A 25,064-nucleotide genomic window follows, 5' to 3' on the forward strand; every position below is an offset into this window, starting at 1 on the left:
CAGGTAATGGCCAATGAAAAATATGATGATATGTAGATGTTTGGGTGGTATTAGTTTAAGCAGACACTGTTTACTCATTCTTATGATTTTGATGAAGATCAGACCACATTTAGTAACACTGTATGTTAAGTTAGCACTTTGTTTGTGCATGTCCTTTTCTTGAGTGTTCTGGGGGCTGTGTGGTGTCACTTCTTAACACAATGCCCTCCCTTATTTTGAAGGGCTGTTTTTTTCCAGCTGGGGGGAAGTGTTGATCAGAGTGGCACAAGGTTTTCCCCCTGTACTTGTTTGGAGAAATATAAAAGCATTTTGCAGAGACTACACTTCTCTTTTGCCATTCTCCACTTTTCAAAGAAAATTTCAAGTTAACGGCATTGAAATACAAAAAAAACAATTTTATATTTCAAAATGAAGCATTTGCGACTTAAATATTCACTCACAGTGGAAAAAGTAACAATTACTTTTTACTCAAGTAAGAGTACAGATACATTATAATTTAGCTCAAGTAGAAGTAAAAAGCACCATATGATACAACTACTTTAAGAAGTACAACTTCTTCAAAAAGTTACTCAGGTACATGAGTAAATTTGACTGAGGACTACCCACCTCTGCGCTACTTGAGTAATTATTGGGGCCACTACTTTTTACTTCTACTTGAGTAGAATTATTTTAAAGTAACATTACTCTTACTTAAGTAAATATTTTGGCTACGCTACCCACCGCTGATGACAAGTACAAATACTTCTTTAAAGTTCAAGAAGGGCAGTATAGCAGACTATGGGCCGGGATTCCAAGTTTGAAAAGGCTCACGCTCTCTTCATTCGAGTTTCTTTCTTTTGTTTCTCTGTAACTATTTAAAACTGAAAATGCAGTGTGGCCCTCTGTGTCAGATATTTTTTAGTGCTTATGAGCATGTAAATACAAGGCTATGCCTCTCCTAAAGCAGAGGTGAGTGACACGAGTGGACATCCACTGCCCTTAGGAGAGGAGATAACTAAATTGGCTCCAGAAGCTCCATTTAAATGTGCATTATTTCATTACAACTGCTCTGTTCTTTTCTATGTTGTTTGTTTTTCTCTTTATCTGTTTCTTTCTGTTCGCCTCCTTTGCTTTGCTTTTTTTTAATCTATCAATCAGGGGCTTAAGGTACCAGTACCAGCAGACGTGAGTGCCTGAGTACCAGGCACTCACGTCTGCTTGTCAGTAATGTTGCTTTATGTCAAACTTTTACTCATTCAGCTATTCCAAAACTGAGCAGTTCTTTGATCATGTCATGGGTGGAAAACACCATGATCAACTGCAACATATTAATCCAAATCACACAAGATGTTACTAAAACTGGACTCGTGTGAATTTCAGTAATACAAAATAAACTAACCAATCTGAATCTGCAATGACCAAACGGCATAAGCCACTCTTTTTGTTTGACAGGGAAGCCCGGATCAACCAATAATAATAAATGAAGACAAACAAATGGAGTGCAGAGAGCATTTCCCACTGATTTTACTGATAGGCCTATGGCAGGTGGACAGCCATGAGAGCCATGTGCAGGGTCCATTAGCGCTGGAGGAAACCCCTTGTTCTGATGGTATCAATGCCCAAGGGTTGAACAAATGCTAAGAAGCAGTAGATTACAATCTGCACATTTGAAACTCAGTGAATCCATGGATACACACGCAGGTATATATGGGACCAACGGGAAGGGGTGCAGTTCAGGGAGAGACAGAAGAGTTGGAGACATCATGTAAGTACAGTTACATATTAATATCAACTCTATTTTAAAGTACGTTTAGCAAATCTATTTGAAACTTGACAGATGTGACCAATGTATATTTAAGTTAAGGGTAAGGTCAGAGACGGTTTGTCTTACTAAAATGTCAAAAGATTTCTAATCAAATACAGAATGTTTGAATCCGTGTACTAAAGGTGGAACTTTTGTGACTCTTGTGAGCATTCGATTATACAGTTTAAACACAGAAAATGAAACATGACTGGTTCTATTGTTTGGTATTCTCCATAAGACAGAGCAGACAGCAGCATTCTGAAGACTACCGGCAGAAACATGGGAGAGAGTGGAGTAGAAGCTATGGCAGCGACTTACCAGAAATTTGACCCAGCCGCTTATCTACAGTACAACTATGTACCACCGAGAGCTGATTTTGAACGAAAAGACAGCATTGTGCCATGGAAACTGGCGTGTCTGCACCGAGCATTCACAGAGGGTAAGATTGTAACATTTCAGAAAATAACTGTTTCATGGTTGAGTTTAAATAATACCTTTCCGCAAAGTTCAGCATGTATTTTTTGTGTCCTTTCAATTTTGCTAATTTTTCAGCATAAAAAACATACCTTCATTCAAAAGGAGTGTAAAATGCTACTCTTTCTATTTCCAGGGGACATAAGTGGTGATCTTCTGATCGATGTGGGCTCAGGTCCTACACTGTACCAAGTGCTCAGCGGCTGTGAGGTCTTCAGCAAAGTGCTCCTCACTGACTTTCTGGAGGTCAACAGACAGGAGCTGAAGAGCTGGTTACAGGGAGAAGGAGGCAGCCTCGACTGGACCCCGTACATCCAATATGTGTGCAAACTTGAAGGACGAAGGTACGGTTCAAGTAAATGCACTTCACTGAATCTAAGTACCTGCATGAACTGTGTGTGCAATGTGCAATGAGAGCTTAGCATAACAATGGATTCTTTACTATACAAACTATTTCAAGTAGGCGTTCTGCAAATTCTGTCATAGTCCACTGCACATTCATGAATGTAAGCACAAAAAGCACCCCATGGATTTAACGCTGAGATACAATTGTTTTCTGTTTGAATCAGCCCTTCTGAATGGACAGAGAAGGCGGCTCGACTCCGTGAGGTGGTCTCTGACGTCCTCCCCATCGATGTGCATCGTGCTCAGCCAATGGCCCCAGACGCCCTCCCGTCAGAGGGGGCTGACTGCCTGGTGTCCTGCTTTTGCCTAGAGAGTGTCAGTCCTGACCTGGACACTTTCACAAAGGCCCTGGGACATATTAGCAAGCTGCTTCGTCCCGGGGGCCACCTGATGCTCATTGGGGCCCTGCAGGAGAGTTATTACATGGGAGGTCCAGGGGTAAAGATTCCAGTGGTCCCTTTGAACGAGGCACAAGTCTGTGTCAGTCTGCGGGAGCAGGGCTTCACCCTCATCAGGCTGGAGGTGTACATTCTACCCCGGGACATGAAAGTGGGAGTGGATGATGTCGCTGGGGTGTTTTTTGTGAAAGCAAAAAAGAATTAGAAAGTTGATGGTGACAAATTGGTGTACTACTGTTCGAGTAAACGAGTTGATTACTTGAACTTGAAGAACTTAAAGGAACAGGCCACCGTTTTTACATACTGAGATGTGTTCTTACCTAAGCTTAGACGAGGTAATAATATCAGGAGCACTTTGACTTTACTGCGCGGATGTCAAAGTATTATTACGCCTTACAATGTAGTACCCTTTTTATCCGCTCGGAAAATCAACATGTTAAAATATGTGTAACTATACTTGGATCGTGTAACTTTTCACTTAACTGTATTTAAACAGGGAAAACGTGGAACAGCTCGGTAGCTTCTAACTTCACCCCAGTTTGGAGCTATAGGCCTGACTATGCTGGGAGAGGCTAAGTGCTAACGACAGTTGCGTGATTGAGCGCACGCTCGAAGACCAGACAGGTACGCATCAACTTGTCTAAGCTCAGGTAAGAACATATCTCAGTATGTAAAAACGATGGCCTGTTCCTGTTAAATGTATATTCCATACCATTGTGATTACAACAACAATAAATACATATTCATGATACGGGTGGCATGTGGTTTATTCTTTCACATCCTATATTTTTCTTTGCATGTGTAACTTTCATCCCTATAGGCTGTAGGCTAGCTTTAACTGTTTTGTAGTCAAGCACTTACATAAGTTTAAACTTTCAGTTCTAAGCTTTTGTTTTTTTCGGTACAATGATAATAAAGCTCTATCTCCATCTGAGAGCCCTTAACAACACTTTTGAGAATAAAGAAGTTAAACTAGGTAGGGAGAAGAGATGTGTGAAAATTTTAATACAAAAATATATCATTATGAAGAATTAAGTAACTAATCACAAAAAACATTGTTTTTTTGTGTCAAAATAAAGATTTGTCACTTAGATGTAATCTTTGTATTAGTGTAATTGAGTCTATCACCTGCATTATGACTGTAAACTTTGCCCTGGATTGACATTTTGGTATGTTCTATTTTCTATCATTATATTCTTTGCCCTTTAAAGTTTGTATCATTCATTGTACATAAAATACCTCTATTGATAATTATTTGTTTGCATGTTATCCTGTTCGTCTTTGATTGCACATTTTCCTGACTATTTTCCCTGAATGTTCTCGAGAGCTGCTGTAGCAAATTTCTCCACTGAGAGTTCAATCTTTATCTCATAAAGCATGAGAGAACATAAAAAGTAAAAAGCCTATGGGCCAGAAGGACCTGTAAATGGTTACTTTATGCAATCTCTGGCTCTCTTTGAAATGCGAATTTGATGATGCAAGAAATAATAGCCGGTGGCATTTTACTTTGAAATACAGAATCCGAGAGACTTCCGCAGCTTTTCCGGATTTCGCCGGCCGGTCCTACGTCACATCCGGCCACTTCAGCGCCAATTTAAGAATATTTTTTTCGGCAATTAAACCTTATTTCGGTGATTATCAGCGATCTGCATGTAAGTAAATGCAGTTTTTGCCCTATTACTAATATTGCACGTCTTTTCCTTCTGTGTGAATGGTAAAGTTTCCAGCAGCACGAGACGTCAGTCAGTTTCATCAGCAACAGCAGTGAGCGTGTTTAGGAGGAGGAGTCGGGCTTTTCAACATCCCTCTTCTCCCTTGACTTCTATCTGCTAAATTCAAGGAAAGTCGTCTAAAGGAGTGGAAAACCAGAACAGGATTACCGGTAAATTTCTATCTGTCTGGCAAAGAGTATGACTTTTTATTTGCTAAGGCTAACCTATGACACGAGTATTTGAGCTTGACACGTGCACATGTCAGATCTCTTATCCTCATGACCTTTATTTTCTGTCTTTTGCTTTGTATTTGTTTTAGAGCAAGTCACTGCGCTGGCCATGCTGCTCCCGGGGCTCACAAAGATCCCAAAGCAAACACTCAGACATGTGAGCTACTGCCTGACCAGAAGTCTGATGCGAGGTAAGATGCAACTTCCTTTTTTTGTGCATTGCTTACTTACCTCACTCAAATGTGCATCTAACTGCATGAGAATTACTTTGCAATTTTAAGATAAGTTCTGATAAAGTTTTGAGTGTTAATTGCATTCAGCACTTCATCTGTTATAGCATTCTTGTTAAAGTGTTACAACTAATTGACTTCGAAGTGACTTTTTTCCCATAATACTTTGTTTATAGTGTGATCATCGCCCACCTGATCAAACATTGTCTCTAAAGTATAGTGCCAGCAGTTTGCCCACTTTGGTGATTCGAGTGTTTGTGGGCCTCTTCTGTCCCGTACTCTCATGCGCCTCATTGCTCCACAGTGATGTGTAATGTCAGCATGGGCTTTGCTGCTCGGGCTGCTGATGTGGCAGTTTACAGGCTGTGATTATCTGTTTCCCAGGTTACAAATGGACGTACTGCATCTCGGTGTTTTTCTGAGTTGTGTAATCAATGAAACTAAAACCCCAGAAAAACAAACGTCTTTCCGCGCTCATGCTTTCGCCTCATTCTTCGTATTGTGCAAAGATCCATATAGATATTTATTTTCATTTACAAGATTTAGCTGTCATGGAGCTCATCAGTTGTTATTCACCTTTTTTTTTCCAAGCTTATTTATTCTACATCAGTGGTTCTCAGTTAGTGGCTCGTAAGTGGGTTGGAACCAGTTTTAATGGGGCTGTCCCAGGGAACATTTCATGTAATATTTACACTAAACACTGCCAGTTCTATAGCTTTTCTAATCAGCACAACAGTTTTCAGCAGTGCTAGCATAATTGCACGAGGGTTTTCTATTCATCAATGACACGATTAGCTAACACAATGTACCATTAGACACTGGAGCGATGTTTGCTAGAAATCCGCCTGTTCACACCTAATCACCGCAATACACAAGGCAATTCAAAGTGATTCACATTTGCATAAAATTAGAGGAAGGCAGATAAAATCAATAAAACATTAACATAAAAAGTAATTGATTACAGTAAAAGGCAAGAGTGCAGGTCAAGTACTTTCAGTTGTCATATGCACGGATAAAAAGAACTGGATTTGAACATTGTCAGAGTTGAGGCTTGTCTCACATCCTCATGAAGACTGTACGGCTGCAACTAACAATTATTTTGTAATCGATGAATTTATCGATTATTTTTACGATTAATCGATTAATTGCTTGGCTGTGAATGGTGTAGGAAAATGTTTTTATTTATTTATTTTTTTATCACATTATAGCTTAAGTGGCGCTGTTTGAGGATGTGTTGATGGAGTAAACTAAAGGGACATGTTTTTTGAAGGCTCTATTAATTAAATTCACAATGACAACACTACAGACCCTAAATATAAAATCAAAGTAGGTTTTCATCAAAAATACTACATTTTTATGTCATTTTTGCTCCATTTTAGTCTGTGTGAACCAGAAAACGATTAATCGATTACTAAAATAGTTGTCGACTATTTCAATAATCGATAAGTCGTCGATTAATCGATTAGTCGTTTCAGCCCTAGAAGACTGTGCCAGATTTTAGCTGCATGAAACTGAAGCTGAAAGATCTATCATTTTTGAATCGATATCGAGATATGAACATTTAAAACATTAAAATTGAAAAAGCAAGATATAAACAATAGAGATTATTATCAATAAAACTGCACTCTTTTGTATTATGTTCTAATTTTTCTGAAAAAAATCTTGTTTTCCACCTAATCCATAGTTATATCGTATCGTATCGATATCGAGATATCTGACATGAATATCAAGATATGAAATTTTGTCCATATGGCTCTAATAAGTCTAATAAGTGCTAAACCATGAAAAGACTTGTACACAAGCAGAGCTGTGGTATATTTTATATTATACATAGTTCTTATTTGAGTTGCGACTTGTCATCTTAGGGTGAATGTGTTCCACTGGCCTACATTATGCATTATAGCTGCAATAACAATATGGCGATAGTGTGAACCTCACTAGACTCTGACTTTATTAACGCAGTAACATAGACCGGAGGAATTTTATCAATTTTAATACAGGGTGGGCTAAATTATAGCTAAACCTAAACTTAACATCACATTTGGCAAGGGTTCACACTATGTCTTGTCCACTCAAGTCACTCTATGGTTGTAATGTAACAGAGGCTCCCGTGTGAAAAGCAAAAAAAGTCAAGACACCGTGCGCTGTGGGAAACCCCCGATGATGACTTTGAGCAGCCGTATTTTCTTCAGTTATATTAATAAGGCTTATCTGGTATTGTTTTGTGTTTAAGGGCGGGCTCACGGTACGTCCTTTGCTCACCGCAGTGAACTTCGCCAAGCCAAGAGGATAGTTGTGAAGCTGGGCAGCGCGGTGGTGACCAGAGGCGATGAGTGTGGTCTGGCTCTGGGAAGACTGGCATCGATCGTGGAACAAGTATTGTATTTGCGATTGTACAATTGTTAAAAATAACTACCTCTGCTTTTACGAATTAGGGAAAGAGTCAAATGCAGTGCAGTTTAAGTCTTTGTTTTAGCAATAGTAATGATGTAGTTGAGTAAATGAACATGTGGCTTGTTTCTTAGGCTCAGATTTCCCTCAGTGTCAAAAACAACCTGCCTGTAAACTCGGCACTTGGGTGATGTCTGTTGGCCTGTTGCTGTAACATTAATCATTCTTGCTTCATTGCTTTGCAGGTTGCCATGTTGCAGAATCAAGGCCGAGAGATGATGATCGTCACCAGTGGAGCAGTGGCCTTTGGAAAGCAAAGATTAAGGCATGAAATCCTGCTGTCCCAGAGTGTCCGCCAGGCGCTGCACACGGGACACAACCAGCTCAAAGAGATGGTAACAAAAGCCCAGGCCCACGGGAATCAAAAGTGCCTTCTGCCTAAAAGCTTTGGCGTCGGCAAGTCACTCTACAGGGCTGCTGCTTTCTGCAGATGAAACCAAAACACATAATTCTATAACTTTGTCCAAATCGTTATCAGTAAACAAACCAAAACTCCACAGGGAACAAATGCATCTATGAAATGTTCTCACTTCTGCTTTTCTTTACTTCTACCATCAACCCAGTACTATGTATACTTGCACATTCTCACTGCTTTACATGCACTTTATCAGGTTATTGTGTGATTCTTGCCTTTGTTTTAATGTAGTCACACTCATTTAACCAGTTGGTGTTACAATGTGCACTTTAGGAAGCAGATGATTTGGCGTCTCTTAACCGGTGCGTGTTTTTGATTGTAGTCACTGCCGGTTCTGGAGGCCCGCGCCTGTGCAGCAGCCGGACAGAGCGGGCTGATGGCTCTGTATGAGGCCATGTTTACTCAGTACAGCACCTGCACTGCTCAGGTACGGTCATACAACTACCTCACTTATTACAATTATGCTTTTCATTTTACATTTTGACACAACCCTTATAAAACATTAGACCCTTTTGATAGTAATGGGGAATAGCGCTGTCTGTTGGTGGTCTCCTGAACTGCATCTAAATTAATGAATCAAGGCCTCATTTGTTTTATTTAAACTTAGTGATTTCTGGTGGATCCTTGAAGTTTGTCTTTCGTCGTCCTTGGCAGGTCCTTGTCACTAATTTGGACTTCCACGATGACCAGAAAAGGCAGAATCTGAACAGCACTCTGCAGGAGCTTCTGCGCATGAACATCGTGCCCATCATAAACACAAACGACGCGGTGGTGCCCCCTCCGGAGCCCAACAGTGACCTGCAGGGGGTAAATGTGGGTACAGACAGCAGGAGGGTGGCGCTGGTGCTGGGGGCGGCACAGGCAGCAGGGCGTCTCATAAGTCTGTCAAATGAATTACAGTCTAATGTTGAAATGACGGTGCACAGTACTGTGCCGTAGTGAAGACGGTGGATGGGTGATGTTAGTTCTGTGTAGTTCAGTGTAGTAATACTAAGGCTGGTATCGAGATATTTATTCAAGAGATAAAAATGCATTTTATGTGCAGTGACTCTGTATAGTGTCTTTTGCTATGGAGCAAGACATTTTAGGAAACTTGACTGGATGAATGTCAGTCACAGTATCACTTTGTGTAGAATGAATATGCACCAACTTGTAATTGTTCGTAAAACAACCTGTAACTATTACATTTGTACAGTACTGTAGATGACTTAAAATATCCTTTTTGGTTTCACCGCTGCTATGCTGCCTCGTTACACCAGCCCGACCCTCTAGCTAAATGTGCATGTGCATAAAAGGAGGGAGTGCATGCAGTCACTAGGAGGTGGTGGTCTGCAGAGGTAACAACACTTTTTAATTTTATTTGACCTTTATTTATCCAGGACAAAACTCATTGAGATTAAAAATCTCTTTTTCGAGAGCGTCCTGGCCAAGATGCAGGGGAACAACTTCACACAGAAGATACATTTGTAACTTAATAATAAAATCAAGATAATACACTCTGATAAAACAGCTGTGAAAGACTTTGTTTTAAGATTTGTCAATAATGATTTGAAAGTATGAAGTGACACAAGTTCTTTCAATTGAAACTCCTTCTGTAGTTCATTCCAAGAGTGTTGTGCAGTAAACTAAAGGCCTTTTTACCCAATTCTGTTGGCATTCCGTTCTCAGAGAGCAGGAGAAGGTCTTGGCTGTAGCTCCTGCCTTATATTTGTAATACAGCGTAATGCTCCATGATACACAGTGTACAATGCATGCAAAGAGTCAGTGGAGGCATTTGTATACAGCATCACAATAGTCCAAAACAGTAGCAGTCACAAGTTTCTTTCAGGCTTCAAATCATAATAATCATAATAAGCAATCATCAATTAAATTCCAAAATATTTATATTCAAGAGATGGTTAGATTTCAATCTTAGAAGAGAAAACATGGGGGAAAAAGTGCAAACTTATTCATGCGAATTTGGATGCTATTAAAAGTAAACTAACAGCAATATAAAAAAACAACCTCATTTGTGGTTTGCTCTCCTAAAATAAATAGGAGACACAAACACGGGTCCCCAAACAACAGGTTTTTTGCTGTTACTGCTACGTGAAATTATTTACAGAGACCAGGCCCAATCCAAACATTCAGGGTTTTTTTCATTAAATTTATGTCTGTACTTTGCCGTTGACTTTTCTAACGTGACCTTCTGTACACTAAATCTGTAGGTGATCAGCATTAAGGACAATGACAGCCTGGCCGCCCGCCTGGCCGTGGAGATGAAGGCTGACCTGCTCATCGCGCTCTCTGATGTGGAAGGTTTGTGTGTTACTATAGAAACGCGTCTCTTAGGTTACGCCGCCATCTGCCCAACAACATCAGTGTCAAAACAGTCCTCTTAAGTTGGACTTGGATCCGCACAAAAAGAGGCAAACAAAAATCCCCAGTCTCCTCGTTTGATGCGCTGGTCATTAGTATCCGCCAGGTCTGTAGGGATCATGGGGGGATTTGTGTCCGGTTTGTTTCAAAGTTTCAAAATTGTAAAAAAAAAACATGTGAAGGTCAGTGTACCTCTTTGTCAGTCTCGTTCTATGACTTTTGAATTGGTTTTATCATCAGGGCTTCTGCGGGGCATTAACAGTCATTCCATGAAATGTGCCAAAATTAAGGCCTTAAATATTATTACACTCTTAAATCCCAGCGGAACTGCACATTTTCTCCAGTTTGGCATTACCCAAATAAAAGCTTCTTGAAAAAAGCGCCAGAATTGACTCTGTGCGTAAATTCAAATCATAACAGCGCCGCCCAAGAAGTGACTTCCTGTTTCGATCCAGCACACCAAAATAAAAAGCACCATCTTATTCATTAGTTCAGCAATTCATTAGTTCACTGTTTTTCTGCCTAACTATTAACAACAAAACGCTTGAAATGTGTGTATTTAATTATATTCTTGTAATGTGGCAAGTACCTGCTGAACTAATCAATGAGACGAGCTGCTTTTATTTTGGCGTGCTGGATCGAAACAGGAAGTCACTTCTTGGGCAGTGTTGAGTCATTTTGACTAAAACAAGGATGAAAACACGAAAAAAGAACAACAATAAAATGACGACAAAAAGTGACAAAAAACATGACAAAAAAGTGTTGAAAAAGCATTGAAAAAGTGTTGAAAATGCAACAAAAAGCCACAAAACATCAGTTTAGATGAGTTTCATTTTTTTGCTCAAAAGATTTCCCGTTTTGTCCAGTTCCCATTCCTCTGTTTGATTCTGCCTGTGTAAATTCTGATCATTTATTTTGATTTGGTTTTATTTTTATATCATCATGTATACTGTATGCTGATCATTATTTTGTGGTCTTGATATTTATTAAATGAATATAATTGTGTTTTAGGACTGTATAACAGCCCCCCTGGCACTGACGATGCGAAGCTCATTGACATCTTTTACCCCGGAGACCAGCAGTCCATCACCTACGGCACCAAGTCGCGAGTTGGAATAGGAGGCATGGAGGCCAAGGTCGTTCAAGTTTATGGTTGAAACGAAGAGAAGCATTTAATAATAACGTATAACATCCCAATCTCAACAATCTCAACATACCTTTACATTCTCGTAGGTAAAAGCTGCTCTCTGGGCTCTGCAAGGCGGCACATCAGTGGTCATCGCGAACGGCACCCATCCTAAAGTCACGGGGCATGTTATCACCGATATTGTGGAGGGGAAGAAAGTGGGCACGTTTTTCTCAGAGATTAAGCCGGCCGGTGAGTTCCTGTAGTTACAAAAGCGACAGTTTCAGTTTAACGTTTTTGACTGACATTTGTCTTGTGTTTTCAAACAGGTCCAACCGTGGAGCAGCAGACGGAAATGGCAAGGAACTCGGGAAGAACTCTGGCATCTTTGCAATCGGAGCAGGTTATTTTTAAGATAGCACGTTATTAGAGCTATGTTTATTTTCTATTTTAATATCTTGCTGTTAAAACATGTGATCTATTGGGATTAAAAGCATAATTATGGCAAAGTTGACTGAAGCTCCATTTTGCTGAAATTTGCTGATAAACAGTGTGATCACACGTGTGCATTGCCGGTGTGAGTACAAAGACAAACTCTGCCCTCTTGTGGGTGAGCAGGCACACTGCTGCCTTGTTAACTTGTGCCTGTGTTGTCAGAGGAGTGAGATCATCTGCCTGTTAGCCGAGCTGTTGACAGAGAGGAAGGACGAGATCCTGGCTGCCAACAAAATGGACGTGGAGCTGGCTGTCACTGCAGGTGCCAGTCCCACTTTCACTGTGTCTGACAGGTGTGCAGAGATAGAGTGGCACCCAACCAGGAGTAAAGTCCACACAAATGTGCCAGTGGACTTCAGCAAAGTACTTTTTACCCAATTTAGACCTGCACTACAACCTTGGTTGGAAAGAGAAGAGTACAGCTATCTCGAAGTGCTATTTAGTCATATTTTTGTGATAATCAAACATGAACATTTTCTGACTATGACATATTAGCTAAGACACAAGACATAAGACGAGAAATATTTTACTAAAACTTGCTCGAGAAGGACTGCTGGAGAAAATATCTCAGCTTTAATACAGTCTATTTTATTTCCTTTATGTGGAATGTGTACTTTGCTACTTTGTGCAAAATTTAAATATTACTGAAACCTCACAGCTGTTTCAGAACTTGTACATTTACATTTTCCAGAACACATGCCTCCTGCCATGCTGAAGCGCCTAAGCCTGTCTCCAGCCAAGCTCAACAGCCTGGCCATAGGTCTGCGTCAGATCGCAGTAGCGGCCCAGGACAGTGTGGGTCGGGTTCTGCGCCGGACCAGAGTGGCCCATAACCTGGAGCTGGAGCAGATCACTGTCCCCATCGGGGTGCTGCTCGTCATCTTCGAGGCCCGGCCAGACTGCCTTCCACAGGTTTGCGCGGATGACTTGTGCGCTATTGTGTCAGATATAACGCTAACATTTGTACCTGTGCAGGTGGCAGCGTTGGCCATAGCCAGTGGCAATGCTCTCCTGTTGAAGGGAGGAAAAGAAGCAGCGAACACCAATCGAGTTCTGCACCGGCTCACGCAGGAAGCACTGTCCACACATGGAGTCACAGAGGCTGTTCAGCTGGTATTTCATGGATTTGTTTATATATTAATCATTTATAAACACTCTTGAAAAAGCAACAGGATCATAGTTTTATTAAAAAACGTTCACATGTTTTCAGGTGAGCACTCGTGAAGAAGTAGAGGACCTGTGTCGACTGAACAAACTGATAGACCTCATTATCCCGCGTGGGTCGTCCCAGCTTGTGCGGAACATCCAGATCGCGGCCAAAGGAATCCCAGTGCTCGGTCACAGCGAAGGAATCTGCCATGTCTATGTGGATGTCGAGGCCAGTGCGGATAAAGTCCTCAAAATTGGTAAACAACATGAGCCACATAATAATCTACGTGATGCTGTGGCTGGATTTATTACTTTTTTTTGCACATAGTGGAGTGTTACTGAATTGGGTTATTCATTTGCAGTGCGAGATTCAAAATGTGATTACCCAGCGGCTTGTAATGCGATGGAGACGTTGCTGATCCATAGAGATCTCCTCAGGACCTCAGTTTTTGACCAGATTATTGACACTCTGCGCACAGAAAGGGTAAGACAATTCCCATGTCATGATTGTCACATCTCCATTCTGATGTTTTGTGTGTTATTGTCAGGTTAAGATTCATGCAGGGCCGCGGTTTGCCTCGTATCTGACGTTTAGTCCGTCTGAAGCCAAGTCCCTGAGAACAGAGTACGGCGACCTGGAGTGCTGCGTGGAGGTGGTGGACAGCATGCAAGAAGCGGTGGACCACATCCACAAGTACGGCAGCTCCCACACGGACGTCATAGTCACAGAAAATGGTGAGTGACTCAAAACGGCACGGGAAAGGTAGTGTTTGCTGAAGCCACACTGTCGCTATTTGAGGGATTTTGCGTAATGTGAGTGCGGTGTGGTGTGATTATGTGTCACAGAAGAAGATAATATTTCAGGGCAAGCTCTGGAAAAGTTTCAAATTTTATTCTGAGGATTATTTTGGATCTGCAGTGAAGATTATACAGCTGCCATCTAGTGACCACACAAGGTATCATCATGATTATGAAATGTTCGATGGTTTGTGACTGACAGAGACTTTAGAGACCAAACTGTTCAGTGTGACTGTAAAGAATAGCTATAGTATAGAAATAAACATTTGATATAATAGATAGTCATACATTGTCATAGTCATAAATGGATTGGTTACAGCATAGTGATCATGTCATTATTCATTCTTTTTTTTTAGATAGTTTTGTTCCTGAATTAGTTTTTTTTTTAATTTTACTCAATTAATTTGATACATTTACTTTCATGGCAACAGCTTATTGTTGTTTTATTCATCTTTTATGCTGTAAGGTCAAGACTTATGTTTTTTCTTCTAGAGGACACAGCAGAGCAGTTTCTGCAGCAGGTCGACAGTGCTTGTGTTTTCTGGAACGCCAGCTCCAGATTTGCTGATGGTTTCCGCTTTGGATTGGGTTTGTTTATTTATGTTTCCTTTAAGATTGTTGCCTCCTCAAACATCAGAATTGTTTTAAAGCCATCTCCTGCATTGATACAGGGGCAGAGGTGGGCATCAGCACGTCCCGTATCCACGCCCGAGGCCCCGTGGGGCTGGAAGGGCTGCTCACCACTAAGTGGGTGCTGAGAGGAGAGGGTCACACGGCCGCAGACTTCTCTGAACACGGGACCATGAAGTACCTTCATGAAAACTTGCCAGTAGGTCCGACTGTGGCCAGTTGCAGAGACTCCAACTAAACACAAGCTCCAAGTGGGACAGGGCTTTGTAAATGTCTCCAGCGGGCCCTAGAGGCTCCTCCAAGGCTTGTTAAAAAAAACAGTGGAGACCAGAGTGAAGCACAACACAGGACCACATCACTGTGGACCATTATTAAACATGTTCATAATGTTCTACGTTTACAGAGAGTTCAATTCTACCTCTTGATTTATGAGTTAATTTATATAATTTTGATAATGAGGAAATGTTTCCAAATTACATAGTGTCAAAAATATAGATCTTTGAGACAACTTGTTTTGTCTTATATATTTTAAATAATTTCTTACCTCTAAAGACAGTATTAAAGGATTTAATTTTAATGAAATACAGAGCTTTCTTTGCTCTATTATTGTTTACCTTCAGCAGAGTCTCTGCCTTTGTAAATGTAAAATCTAATTGTTGCTGTATTATGCCCTTCCTTACATAATAAGTACATTTTAACTCCATATTCTATGAATAAAATGTGTGTTTCATTATTTAATTCTTTAAATAAAAAGTTTGAAGTATTAATCTGAGAATATACTTCATCTGAACTCATTCCTGCTTTTGACTCCCACTTTATTTATTGTTTTTCTCATTTGTTCCTTGTGGCGCCCAAAGCCTGTGTCAGAGGAGCGAGTGTAATTGACAAGCTGCCTCCTTTGAGCTCGAGGCTACAACACAACTGCTTTTAAATGAAGTCTGTACCATTCTATCCATCTGACGCACTCTTTGTTTCAGCTTGTTTTAAATCCACTATTGTTCAATAAAAACGTTTGAAATACAATATATGTAAACTTACTTTGATTTTTCAGTTATTTCTCACTTAAATTCATGCTTTGTCCTGAATCCTTCTACTTTCACAAAGAAACACAAATTAGTCGGAAAAAGTTGTCCTGATCTGAAAGCCAGATGTCTAAAAATGGTCTTTTTATTGTTGCCCATGGGGGATTTCGCGTTCGCTGGAAGTGGGGCATGCGAGATGGAAGACAATACTATTGAGGTTTAATTATCCAGCCATCACAAATGAAAGGGAAATTCAAAAGTCGCACTAATAATGGAATCACAGGCTGGCGTAGCTGCACCGTTTCTATTCCCTCCATCTTCGAAACATCTAAAGTCAATGCTCTGCATGCTAAAAAACGCACTACTTACCCTTCAATCAGCCGGTCCAAGGGGTTCAGACACCAAGATCACACTCCCTGGTCCTTTTCATGTGAGAACGGTTGAGGAAGTTAAATGGCTTGAGGTAGAAAAGAAACATTTCAGGGACATGACTGTTTGATGCTTAAAACGGCAGGATCATAAGGCAGCGATTCAGGTGCAACGGTGTTTTACTACGAAACTGCATTTGGTTTTAAACACGTCCCTGTGGACTTGGTTTCAAGATGTGCAGTAGTTCGTTTAGGTTGGAACACGGTAGTTATAAAGTGCACGATTGTTTTTCCACTTAGCATATGAGTTTCTGTCATTACTGTTACATTTTCTAGTAACTTTTATCACACTATACGTTTGACTTGTTGCACTTTGTGTAATATTATATACAGTACTTAAACAGTTGGCCAACTCCCACTTAACACAACACGACAATGAGCAAATATAAGTGTGCGAGATTAACGGCACTATACCTGATACTTTGTTTCTAGTAATAGAACTGTATTAGTTTTGTCCTCCTGTAGTATTATTGTAAACTCAGACATTTGTGGGGAAAATACCGTACATCTAATTTATATAACATTTTGTATCAGTTTCATGAATGTATGAATGTGCAGGCAGTTTTCTAGCAATTTTGAACAGTGTCCCTGAAAGGTGACCTGCTAGTAGTGATATGAGTCAGGAACATTTTTATTCAGGCTTCCCCTTTCATCGTTTGTAATAAAAATAAAAATAAATCTGGTATCTTGCCTTTAAATAAGATGTGGACAGTTGTGTTTCTTCAGTTGAGTTCCTTTCACGGAAATTTGTGGGATCCATTTTTTGTCCTAAAGCATTAATCTACTTAGGTATTATTAAGTACTTTTATAGTCAAACCACTTCTACATATGTCAGTGATTGAAACTTTATTTTAGTCCCAATAGAGATATTGCCAGCTGGACTGCAAGATGTACATTTCAAAATGCACTGTATGTTTGTTTCTATTGTTAAAAAGTGTGACCTTAGATTACCTTAGAGCTCAGGCCAGCCAGTTTGCATGTTTCCTCACAATCTTTCCCCCACACTTTATCTTTTCCCATCCCATGACGCTACTATTGCAGGCAGTTGTTGTCTTCAAGGTATTGTTGTATATTAAAACCGGGACATGGGAAACCTCTGCTCTGACAGCCCTTTAATTGGACATTACTCAAGGCCAAAACTCGCATCTCTCTGTGCTTTTCATCTTAAGAGACTCTCAATCGTACTCCCCACTGGGCTTCAAATTTTCCCAATCAATAATTAATAATCAGAGGGTTATTTATTCATGTAGATCTTTGCCAATTACGCGATCTCTAATTAACAATTTCAATAATTGATATTTATTTCTGAAAGGGCTGTGGTATCTTGGGTTGGATGAATTATGCATGAGCAGGGATGAGGATTCAGATTTTTCTTTTCTTTTTTTTTTTTTTGTTCTGATAGAGTTTGATGCTCGGGGCGAGTACCAGACCACTTTGACTTGGGCCCTTTGAGTTGCCACTAGCCCTGTGATGTGGATCTAACATGGGCGTAAAGACTCCTACACGCCATCCTTAGATACCCCCTTTCACACTTTTAATATAGCGCTTCAAAGAATACCAGTGTTCTTGATAATTTCCCTTTGTGTATGTGGACTATAAAGTGCGCGGGAAACTCTCGCCTCGCTCCCTGCGCTTTTTGTGCCGCTGAACCCAACTCCGGCGGTGCAAAAGTTCAGTCGCCTGAACTAGAAGAGGAGGAAAAATGCTGTCTATTTTCCGAATGCCTATCCTCCTGATTGTTTGATCGTGACAGTTCTACACCCAATCAAAATGAAAAAAAAAAAAGGCCCTTGTTTCATCGGTTTCATTATAGATTTCAGTTGTACAGGACGTTAGGGACATATGGAAAGGAAAAAAGAAAAAATGTATTCAATAATTCTAGAGAAACTACTGGCCCCATATTCCACCATCAAAATGATAACAAAAAATAAACAGTCGTATATGTTAAGCATATTTTTATTTTATTTGGGATGAAATATTTACAGAATATAGTTATTATTTTCCATTTTTATTTGAAATGGGGTTTGCCACAGTTCACAAATTAGTGCCAGATGAATGATATTTAAGCGATTATGTGTATAAGCGTCTTGCCTAAGGACTCAAAGGCAGGAATCGAGCCACCAGCCACTCTGGCGTTCATTATTAGTCATCACAACTAAAATAAATATAGCTTCTTCATTTTCCACTCTGTGCATTAACCACTGTTGTAAAGCGTTTCCTCTATACTGCAATTTGTTGATGTAGGAACTGTGTCTAAAACCAATCACTAAAAATCCATATTTGGACGCTACCACATGTAAACAAAATGGTTAAAATGTGGCCCTGTGTGAAACAAATCGGCATCAGTTGGCTTCAGTGACCCTTCTCAGGGATCCGATGGTGGGAGAGGCGCTTCCCCATTCGCTGTGCCTCCTGTACTCGCCGGGACGCAGGAAGTACTGGCGGCCCCTGTAGTTGGGATGCTCGTGCAGCATCCAGTATCCCTCCATGACGTTGACGGAGGAGATGTCCCGGGTGTGGAAGCGCTCGTGGAGGTTGGGGCAGTCATCGCTCAGCTCCATGTTCTGCCCACCGAAGTCGGAGCGCTCAAAGATCTTCATCCTATAGCTGCCGTTGTACTATTTAGAAAAAAAGCATTGGGAGAAATGTATATCCGTCATCCAGGAATCATCCATTGTTGTAAATCAACCCAGTCCAGTCGACGATATTTGAAAATCTCTACTACGATTGGAAAAAATGTTGGTGGGTCGGCTTCCCGCACAAAATGTTGCGACTAACTTCCTGTGTGGCCGTGACCGTTTCCTGTCCCAATTGTTTTTACATAAATTGAATATAAAATACGATTAAGAAATGTAAAAAATGCAATAAAATTCAAACTGGGTGTTTTAAGTAATGATGTAAGTAATTATCCACCTTCTGTGTGGTTTTTGCTCTGTAATGTTTAAACTTGTATTCATTTCAACAAGATTCAGCTAGCTCCCCATAGAAATAAAACAACGGCCCAAGCAGTTAGCATCATGTTGCTATTGAGAGCAATAGAATGTTTGGGATAAGGATGGAAAGCAGTAGCCTACCACTAGAACCATCTCTTTTGGCAATATCAACTTTGAAAGATCGAAGTAATACACATCAAACTGTTACAATTGACCTGATATGAAGGTTTCAGGATGCCCCGTTCTTCATTCCTCTCAACATGAATAACAAAATAGCATTTCACCATTTGGTTGCAAACTCACTGGAGGCACCATGCGGCAGGAGCGGATGCAGTCGTTGAAGCCGGACCAGCGATTGTACTCGGGGTACTCTCCCTTGTGCAGCATGTACTGGTATCCAGAGTAGTTGGGCTTCTCGTAGGCCACCCAGCAGCCACTATCCACTCGGATGGAGTTACAGCGGCTAAAGTGGCTGTGCATCTCGGGACAGTCACTGGTGCACTCAAAGTGACGACCCTGGAAGTTCTTGTCCTCGTAAAACACAATCTGGAGAGAATGTACCATACACATGATGTACAATAATCTGCAATATCATTTATTTATTTTTGAGGTAATCATTTTAATTCACTGATCAAAATTACAGTATGTGCCTGCGGTCACCGGTTTTGTCCAATTAGACATGTCAAAAGCACATAAAGTAAATTATAAATAAGGCACAGATTTTTATCACCTTTAAAATCAACAAAAACAATCTTTCTGTAAAGTTTTTAAACCTTTCGACTGAAATTAGCAAAATCATTCATCATCAGTTTAGTTATGGCTTGACACTGATTACGAATTGGCAATAGAATCCGGAATCTTGAATATACAGTGCATTCTTTAATTTAGCAAGTTATTATGTGGCATTTCTTAAATCCAAAGAAAAAAACCTTGCTGTCTAGATAAAAATGTATATATATATTTTATTTTATCACTCCATACGCTTCCCCACCCCTACACCTCTGAGCTTCCATTAAAGTGAAAACAGGTCCCTTACCTTGCCCATCGTGAGAGTTGAACAGTGTGGAGCAGACCAGAACCGTCCCGTTTGAACCTGGTGCCTTTATAGACCCTGCTGGGATCAGGGCCCTTTGCAAAGCTTTGTGGAGTCAGCACACTGCGCTCTATAGAGGCCCCGGCAGTATAGGAAGGTCCAAAGCTTTGTCTTTGTCCGTCTATAGAAAAACTGTACCGCTGCACTTTCTGAACCAGGTGACAAAAAGAGTTGCCACATGTGCCCTTACTGCGCTGAATGCCAAAGCCGAGAAATATAGACTGTGTTTGTCTAAGTGATTGTTTAGCTGTGTCTAAAAAGTAGGTAAAATGAAAGACTGTTTGATACCCCCCAAACATTGTTCATTTTATCGTTTTACATACAGTATCTCATAAATATTACTTTTCTACTGGGTCAATACCTGTTATAAGTATACATTTGTCACTTTTTGAATGTAACCATGAAAAGGACACACTAAACATGAAAAAGAGCCATGACTTATTTTAAAAGCAGTTTAATAGCGATTTTTACATTAACATTTTACATAGTCCTCATCCTTCTGAAAGAGCCCACCATGGGGTTGTGGCAGCCCCACTCCCCGCAGGCCCTGTACTCTCCGGGCCTCAGGAAGTACTGGCGCCCCCTGTAGTTGGGGTGCTCGTAGAAGATCCAGTAGCCCTCCATGATGTTACAGGAGTAGATGTCCCGGAAGCGGAAGCGGTCGTACACGTTGGGGCAGTCGTCCATGAACTCCATGCTCTGTCCCATCATGTCGGGCCTGTTGTAGATTCTCATTCTGTAGGAGCCTCTATACTGTAGGGGGGCAGTGCATTTTGAGACATAATTACATGAGGTTACATTCACACTGAGCTCAAATGAAGTGAAGATCAAAGCGCTCAAGATCAGACCTTTTCCCCAAGACCTATTTATTCTTTGCCCATATGCAGATAGAGATAAAAATAACTGTCATAGCTGGGATTCAATCTTGAAACGCTAATGCTGGCACAGTGCCCACCATATGTGCTGCATCCTTTACCACCAGGCGATCTGCACATTTCTATTTTCTTGTCAAAACCATGGTCTAAAATCGACCATTGGCTTTCATAGCTTGCCTTACACACACCTCTAAGATTTAAAGTGCTTTGACAAACTCCTCACTACCCAGATTTGTTAGACTTACGGGGGGGAACGTCTGGCAGGAGCGGATGCAGTTGTTGAAACCCATCCAGGTGTTGTAGTCGGGGTACTCTCCGGGTCCCATGATGTACTGGTATCCCATGTAGTTGGGCTTCTCATAGGCCACCCAGTGTCCGCCGCTCACCCTGATGGAGTTGCAGCAGTTGAAGTGCCTGAAAGTGTCCATGCAGTCATTGCCGCACTCCCAGTGGCGGCCCTGGAAGTTACGGCCCTCGTAGAAAACAATCTTAAATGGAAAAACAGACAAACAAAATCCCTCAATTCAAGTTACAGTACCTCTGATTAGCCAGTAGGGGACACTGCACTCAAACTTAAACACCACTCAGCCTCTTCACTTTGCCTTGCTGTGTAGTGTTGGGGTGCTTGACAGTTGAAAAGCAAGAAGGGATTTTTTAATTTAAAGAACATTGTGTTGTTGTGGCCCTTCAAATTTAAGACAATTGCTGTCATACTTGTCCGTGCCAAATGGTATATAGACATTTTAAATCATATAGCTGGGGGATTGTCACCTAAAACAGGCTTTTAATCTGTCACTTCAAGTACGTCTCCTGCCTCTAAGCTACTGTCTCACAATTCAAAAAACACCACTTTTCCAACTCCATCCAAATGTGCGTTCATACCTTTCCCATGGTTGCAGTTGTGAATCTAGTGGCACCATATCTCTTAAAAGGCCTCGCTGCCCTTTTTATACCGTCCGCCTGACCACGAGGCCTCACGCAACACGTCACAAACTGCCTCTTTTTACCTTTTCAGAGGGGCTACCTGATCTCCTGTTTGCTGGTGTTTACCTATAGAAATGAAATGAACTCCATGCATGTGCTATTTTGTGTTTGGATGACCCGTGACCTTGTGATGCCGCCTTTTCAAGCACGGCACAAAGGCTCTTTAGAGACGCGGCCCCCCTCTTGTCAACAAAGCATTTCTTTTTTTTAAGTGTACATTTCATTTTTGACAACTGTCAAACCGTGATATTTCATGTTTTCAAACTTGCCCAAAAAAGTTAGCCTTTTCGCTAACTGCTATGTTTCTAATTGGATTTGATAGTGTGGACATTGATGTAATCTACGCTGATAGCTTGTCTCTTTTTTAGCTTCCATAGCCCGCAGTTGTTGCTGTGATGCCAGACGGGGCCAGCTTGTTTGCACTTTCAGTTTGTGCATTTGATAGATGTATAAAAGCGAGGATCTGGGGCATGTGTTTTGTCTGTGTATAAAGTCATGGACCTCTTTGGACTCGGGAAGCGTAGCCCAGAGCAGAAACATAGGGGAAAAGGCCAGAATAGGTTGCGGCCATGCATTGTTGTTCCCGGAGCCCAGCTGATGCCAGAAAGGTCATCTTTTTAGCCTTTTCATCGGGATGCCCCCTCAACACTTTTGTTTGCCTTTTTGCTTCACCTCCTGCTACATGTTTTCACAAAAAGCACAATAGCACTTTATTTCATTGTCAAAACATAATGGTACCGGTGTTTCCGCGGCCATATGCGGCTGTGTTTTGGCATTAAGGAAAAGCGTTGATAAGCTTTGGTTTCTTTGATCATTCATTGACTTGAAACTTCAATAGGTGTTTGAAGTCACAATCTTTTTCTATGACATAAGTAGATCATTGATAGCCTTTCATCGCGCAACGTCTGCTAATTGTGGAAGATTCAGATCAGCCGGGATGTTTTGTTGTTTTGCCACTTTCTAGCGCAAATATTTACACTCCAAGACGGGTTTTTATTTTAATCAGAACATATAAGGAACAACTGTTTAGGTTTCGCTCAGATGTTCTTTCACAGATTAATCGCTTCTTTCATGTTGTCTTTAATCTATGATGTCTCTAGCATGTTTGGTGCAAGGGGTAACTTTGGCAAAGTAATTGTGATTTGCCATATAGGTGATCTACTGTAATACTCCGGAAAGCAGGAGTGGTCGTGGTGGGCCATCTGTCAGTAAAGACTAAAGGCTGCTCATTATTTAATTCTGGAATTCCACTGGAGGAACTATCTGGTCCCACTTGGGGTTACCCACAATTCATTTGGACATTCTGTTCTAATTCCTGATTTCATGATTTAAATTTGATTTTGGATTGAGTTTGGTTCTGAACAATATTTTTTGGGGTTGGGGAAGGGTGCTCCAGTTTCCCTCTTTTTTCCAAGCTTGCCTATTAAGTTTAAGATGGCCAGAAAAGGGATAGGTTTTACAGTAACCCTTTGGTGTGGTATTCTGTTTTTCTATAAGCTTATTATTATACAAACAAAATACTATGTTCAATTTGACCTTTGCCTGCTAACTGCATTATTACCACAACACTATCCTTGATTGTGATTGTTTTTACCTAGAAATTTCTATGACTTTGCCTGTACATTACTCCAGCTTCATGTGTAGCTTTTCTCCACCACATATGTCTCCTCCCCACCCTGAAGGGAACGAAACATCACAGAAACCCTCGCCTTCATCCTGGGTTCCCCCTAGAGAAGAAAGCTACCCGCTGTGGAGCATTCCCAACTCTATCTCGCACTGATGGGAGAAAGGGGAGCACTGTCAGGGGGGGGTGGGTGGTGGTGGCGGCATCCCTCCATTGTGTCCGAGAATGCGGTGGTGGAGTTGGGATAATCGCACGGGACATGCCCATGTTTAACTGTTGTGAGAAGACCTTAGTGGGTGTGCCCCATAGAGAGAAAGAGAGGAACTCAGACGGATCAGTCAGGCATTTTTTGGGCCTGTTGGCTTCAAAAGAAAGGACAGTTTAGGGTGAAAGACCAGTCTACTATGTGCAGCAGCCTTAAACACAGGAGGTAAACTCTACTTGAATTGGTGGTACTATATCATACATTGTGGGTCAACTGAAAAATAGTTCAACTTAAAGACAAAACATTTGGTCTCTCGGAAGAAGACATGACAGTAAAAGGTAGTTATGGATGTGGCTGTTACTGGCAGTATGACCAGAAGTGAAAGTAACTAATTGTATTGGCAGAAATACAATTCGTCATTTTTTGTTGCACACTCAAAAAAGTTAACTTTAATTAAATATATTAGACTAAGTGTCTTTTTTTTTTGTACAATTGACACTTATCTCCTATAGTTATAACTCCAGTAAAAGATGTTGTGTTTACCTAAACTTTGGTCTATACTCATGCATACTCCATTTCTTAAGTACGTACAACTTATTATTCTGAAGTAGTCATAAGTACAGATTTTCTTATGTCCTTCTGCCCTTAATTCTACATTGTTAGGCTTTTTTTTTTTCTTAGCCAAGCAACATTGTGCGCAGAGATAGTGAAGCATCTGGAATATGCTCCTTTCACTCAACAACCATTACAACAAGACACTGTTTGGGAGGTGATGTCTCTGCTCCTGAGAACCGGCTAATCTGGTGCTGAAAACATGGCATAATCGGAAAAAAACGAGAGAAAAAAAACGCCAAAACAACAAGAAAAATGGGAATGGGAATGAGGAGCAGTCTTTATGCTGAGCGATCATCCTCTCCATTCTCTGTCAGAAAATCTCCCGGCGTTGTCGCGTGTCTAGTCTCTGCCAGTTCTCGCACACTCGCCTCTATCGGGACCGCCAGACGCATGCAGCCGCTATGAGCCGCTGCCAGGCCCGGGATTTACCGCCATGCCTCTGATGTGCTCCATCTTTCTTTGCCGAAGGATAATTAAAAGAGGAAATGGTATTGGAAGAACATAGTAGTGGTAGGAGGAGGAGGAGGAATGGGGGGGGTAGCTTGGACTGTGCAAATGGATGTGGCTGTCAATTATGTGGACTTGTTTATATGTTCTGTGGTAGCGTTGATGTTCGTGTTCGTCTGTCCCT

At 41.0% G+C, this 25,064-nt stretch overlaps 4 protein-coding genes across 5 annotated transcripts; 2 read left to right on the top strand and 2 right to left on the bottom strand.

Moving 5' to 3' along the window:
* Positions 1–2,021: 2,021 nt before the first annotated feature.
* pnmt (phenylethanolamine N-methyltransferase) lies at positions 2,022–3,269 on the top strand. The gene is made up of 3 exons (XM_079576988.1): positions 2,022–2,222; positions 2,394–2,601; positions 2,827–3,269. Exons 1-3 carry the CDS (start codon positions 2,063–2,065, stop codon positions 3,263–3,265), a joined length of 807 nt encoding a protein of 268 aa, XP_079433114.1. The 5' UTR covers positions 2,022–2,062; the 3' UTR covers positions 3,266–3,269.
* Positions 3,270–4,809: 1,540 nt separating this feature from the next.
* On the top strand, positions 4,810–14,892 carry aldh18a1 (aldehyde dehydrogenase 18 family, member A1; the record flags this gene model as incomplete). Of its 2 annotated transcripts, none has more annotated exons than XM_079577518.1 (18): positions 4,810–4,942; positions 5,092–5,193; positions 7,466–7,608; positions 7,869–8,018; positions 8,421–8,525; positions 8,753–8,911; positions 10,306–10,396; positions 11,468–11,592; positions 11,690–11,834; positions 11,912–11,985; positions 12,240–12,339; positions 12,769–12,989; positions 13,053–13,190; positions 13,288–13,483; positions 13,589–13,710; positions 13,775–13,961; positions 14,517–14,612; positions 14,696–14,892. In XM_079577518.1, exons 2-18 carry the CDS (start codon positions 5,112–5,114, stop codon positions 14,890–14,892), a joined length of 2,331 nt encoding a protein of 776 aa, XP_079433644.1. In that variant the 5' UTR covers positions 4,810–4,942; positions 5,092–5,111. The 2 variants fall into 2 exon arrangements, with proteins under 2 accessions (XP_079433644.1, XP_079433645.1); XM_079577519.1 differs by having other exon boundaries at positions 8,753–8,905.
* Positions 14,893–18,446: 3,554 nt separating this feature from the next.
* On the bottom strand, positions 18,447–20,082 carry crygmx (crystallin, gamma MX; the record flags this gene model as incomplete). Its single annotated transcript, XM_079577714.1, has 3 exons — positions 18,447–18,722; positions 19,341–19,583; positions 20,074–20,082. The coding sequence occupies 3 exons, from the start codon at positions 20,080–20,082 to the stop codon at positions 18,447–18,449; spliced, it is 528 nt and encodes a 175-aa protein (XP_079433840.1).
* Positions 20,083–20,610: 528 nt separating this feature from the next.
* crygmxl2 (crystallin, gamma MX, like 2) lies at positions 20,611–21,896 on the bottom strand (the record flags this gene model as incomplete). Its single annotated transcript, XM_079576872.1, has 3 exons — positions 20,611–20,883; positions 21,251–21,493; positions 21,888–21,896. The coding sequence occupies 3 exons, from the start codon at positions 21,894–21,896 to the stop codon at positions 20,611–20,613; spliced, it is 525 nt and encodes a 174-aa protein (XP_079432998.1).
* Between the last annotated feature and the right edge of the window lie 3,168 nt (positions 21,897–25,064).

Source organism: Gobius niger, assembly GCF_951799975.1.
Source record: "Gobius niger genome assembly, chromosome: 19".
NCBI classification, from domain to species: domain Eukaryota; kingdom Metazoa; phylum Chordata; class Actinopteri; order Gobiiformes; family Gobiidae; genus Gobius; species Gobius niger.

Bases quoted from the DNA above. Each gene is read 5' to 3' on its own strand.
- pnmt (XM_079576988.1), top strand. From the start codon at position 2,063: ATGGGAGAGAGTGGAGTAGAAGCTATGGCAGCGACTTACCAGAAATTT. The intron at 2,223-2,393 runs GTAAGATTGTAA...TTCTATTTCCAG, and splicing joins GCACCGAGCATTCACAGAGG to GGGACATAAGTGGTGATCTT. The intron at 2,602-2,826 runs GTACGGTTCAAG...TGTTTGAATCAG, and splicing joins TGCAAACTTGAAGGACGAAG to CCCTTCTGAATGGACAGAGA.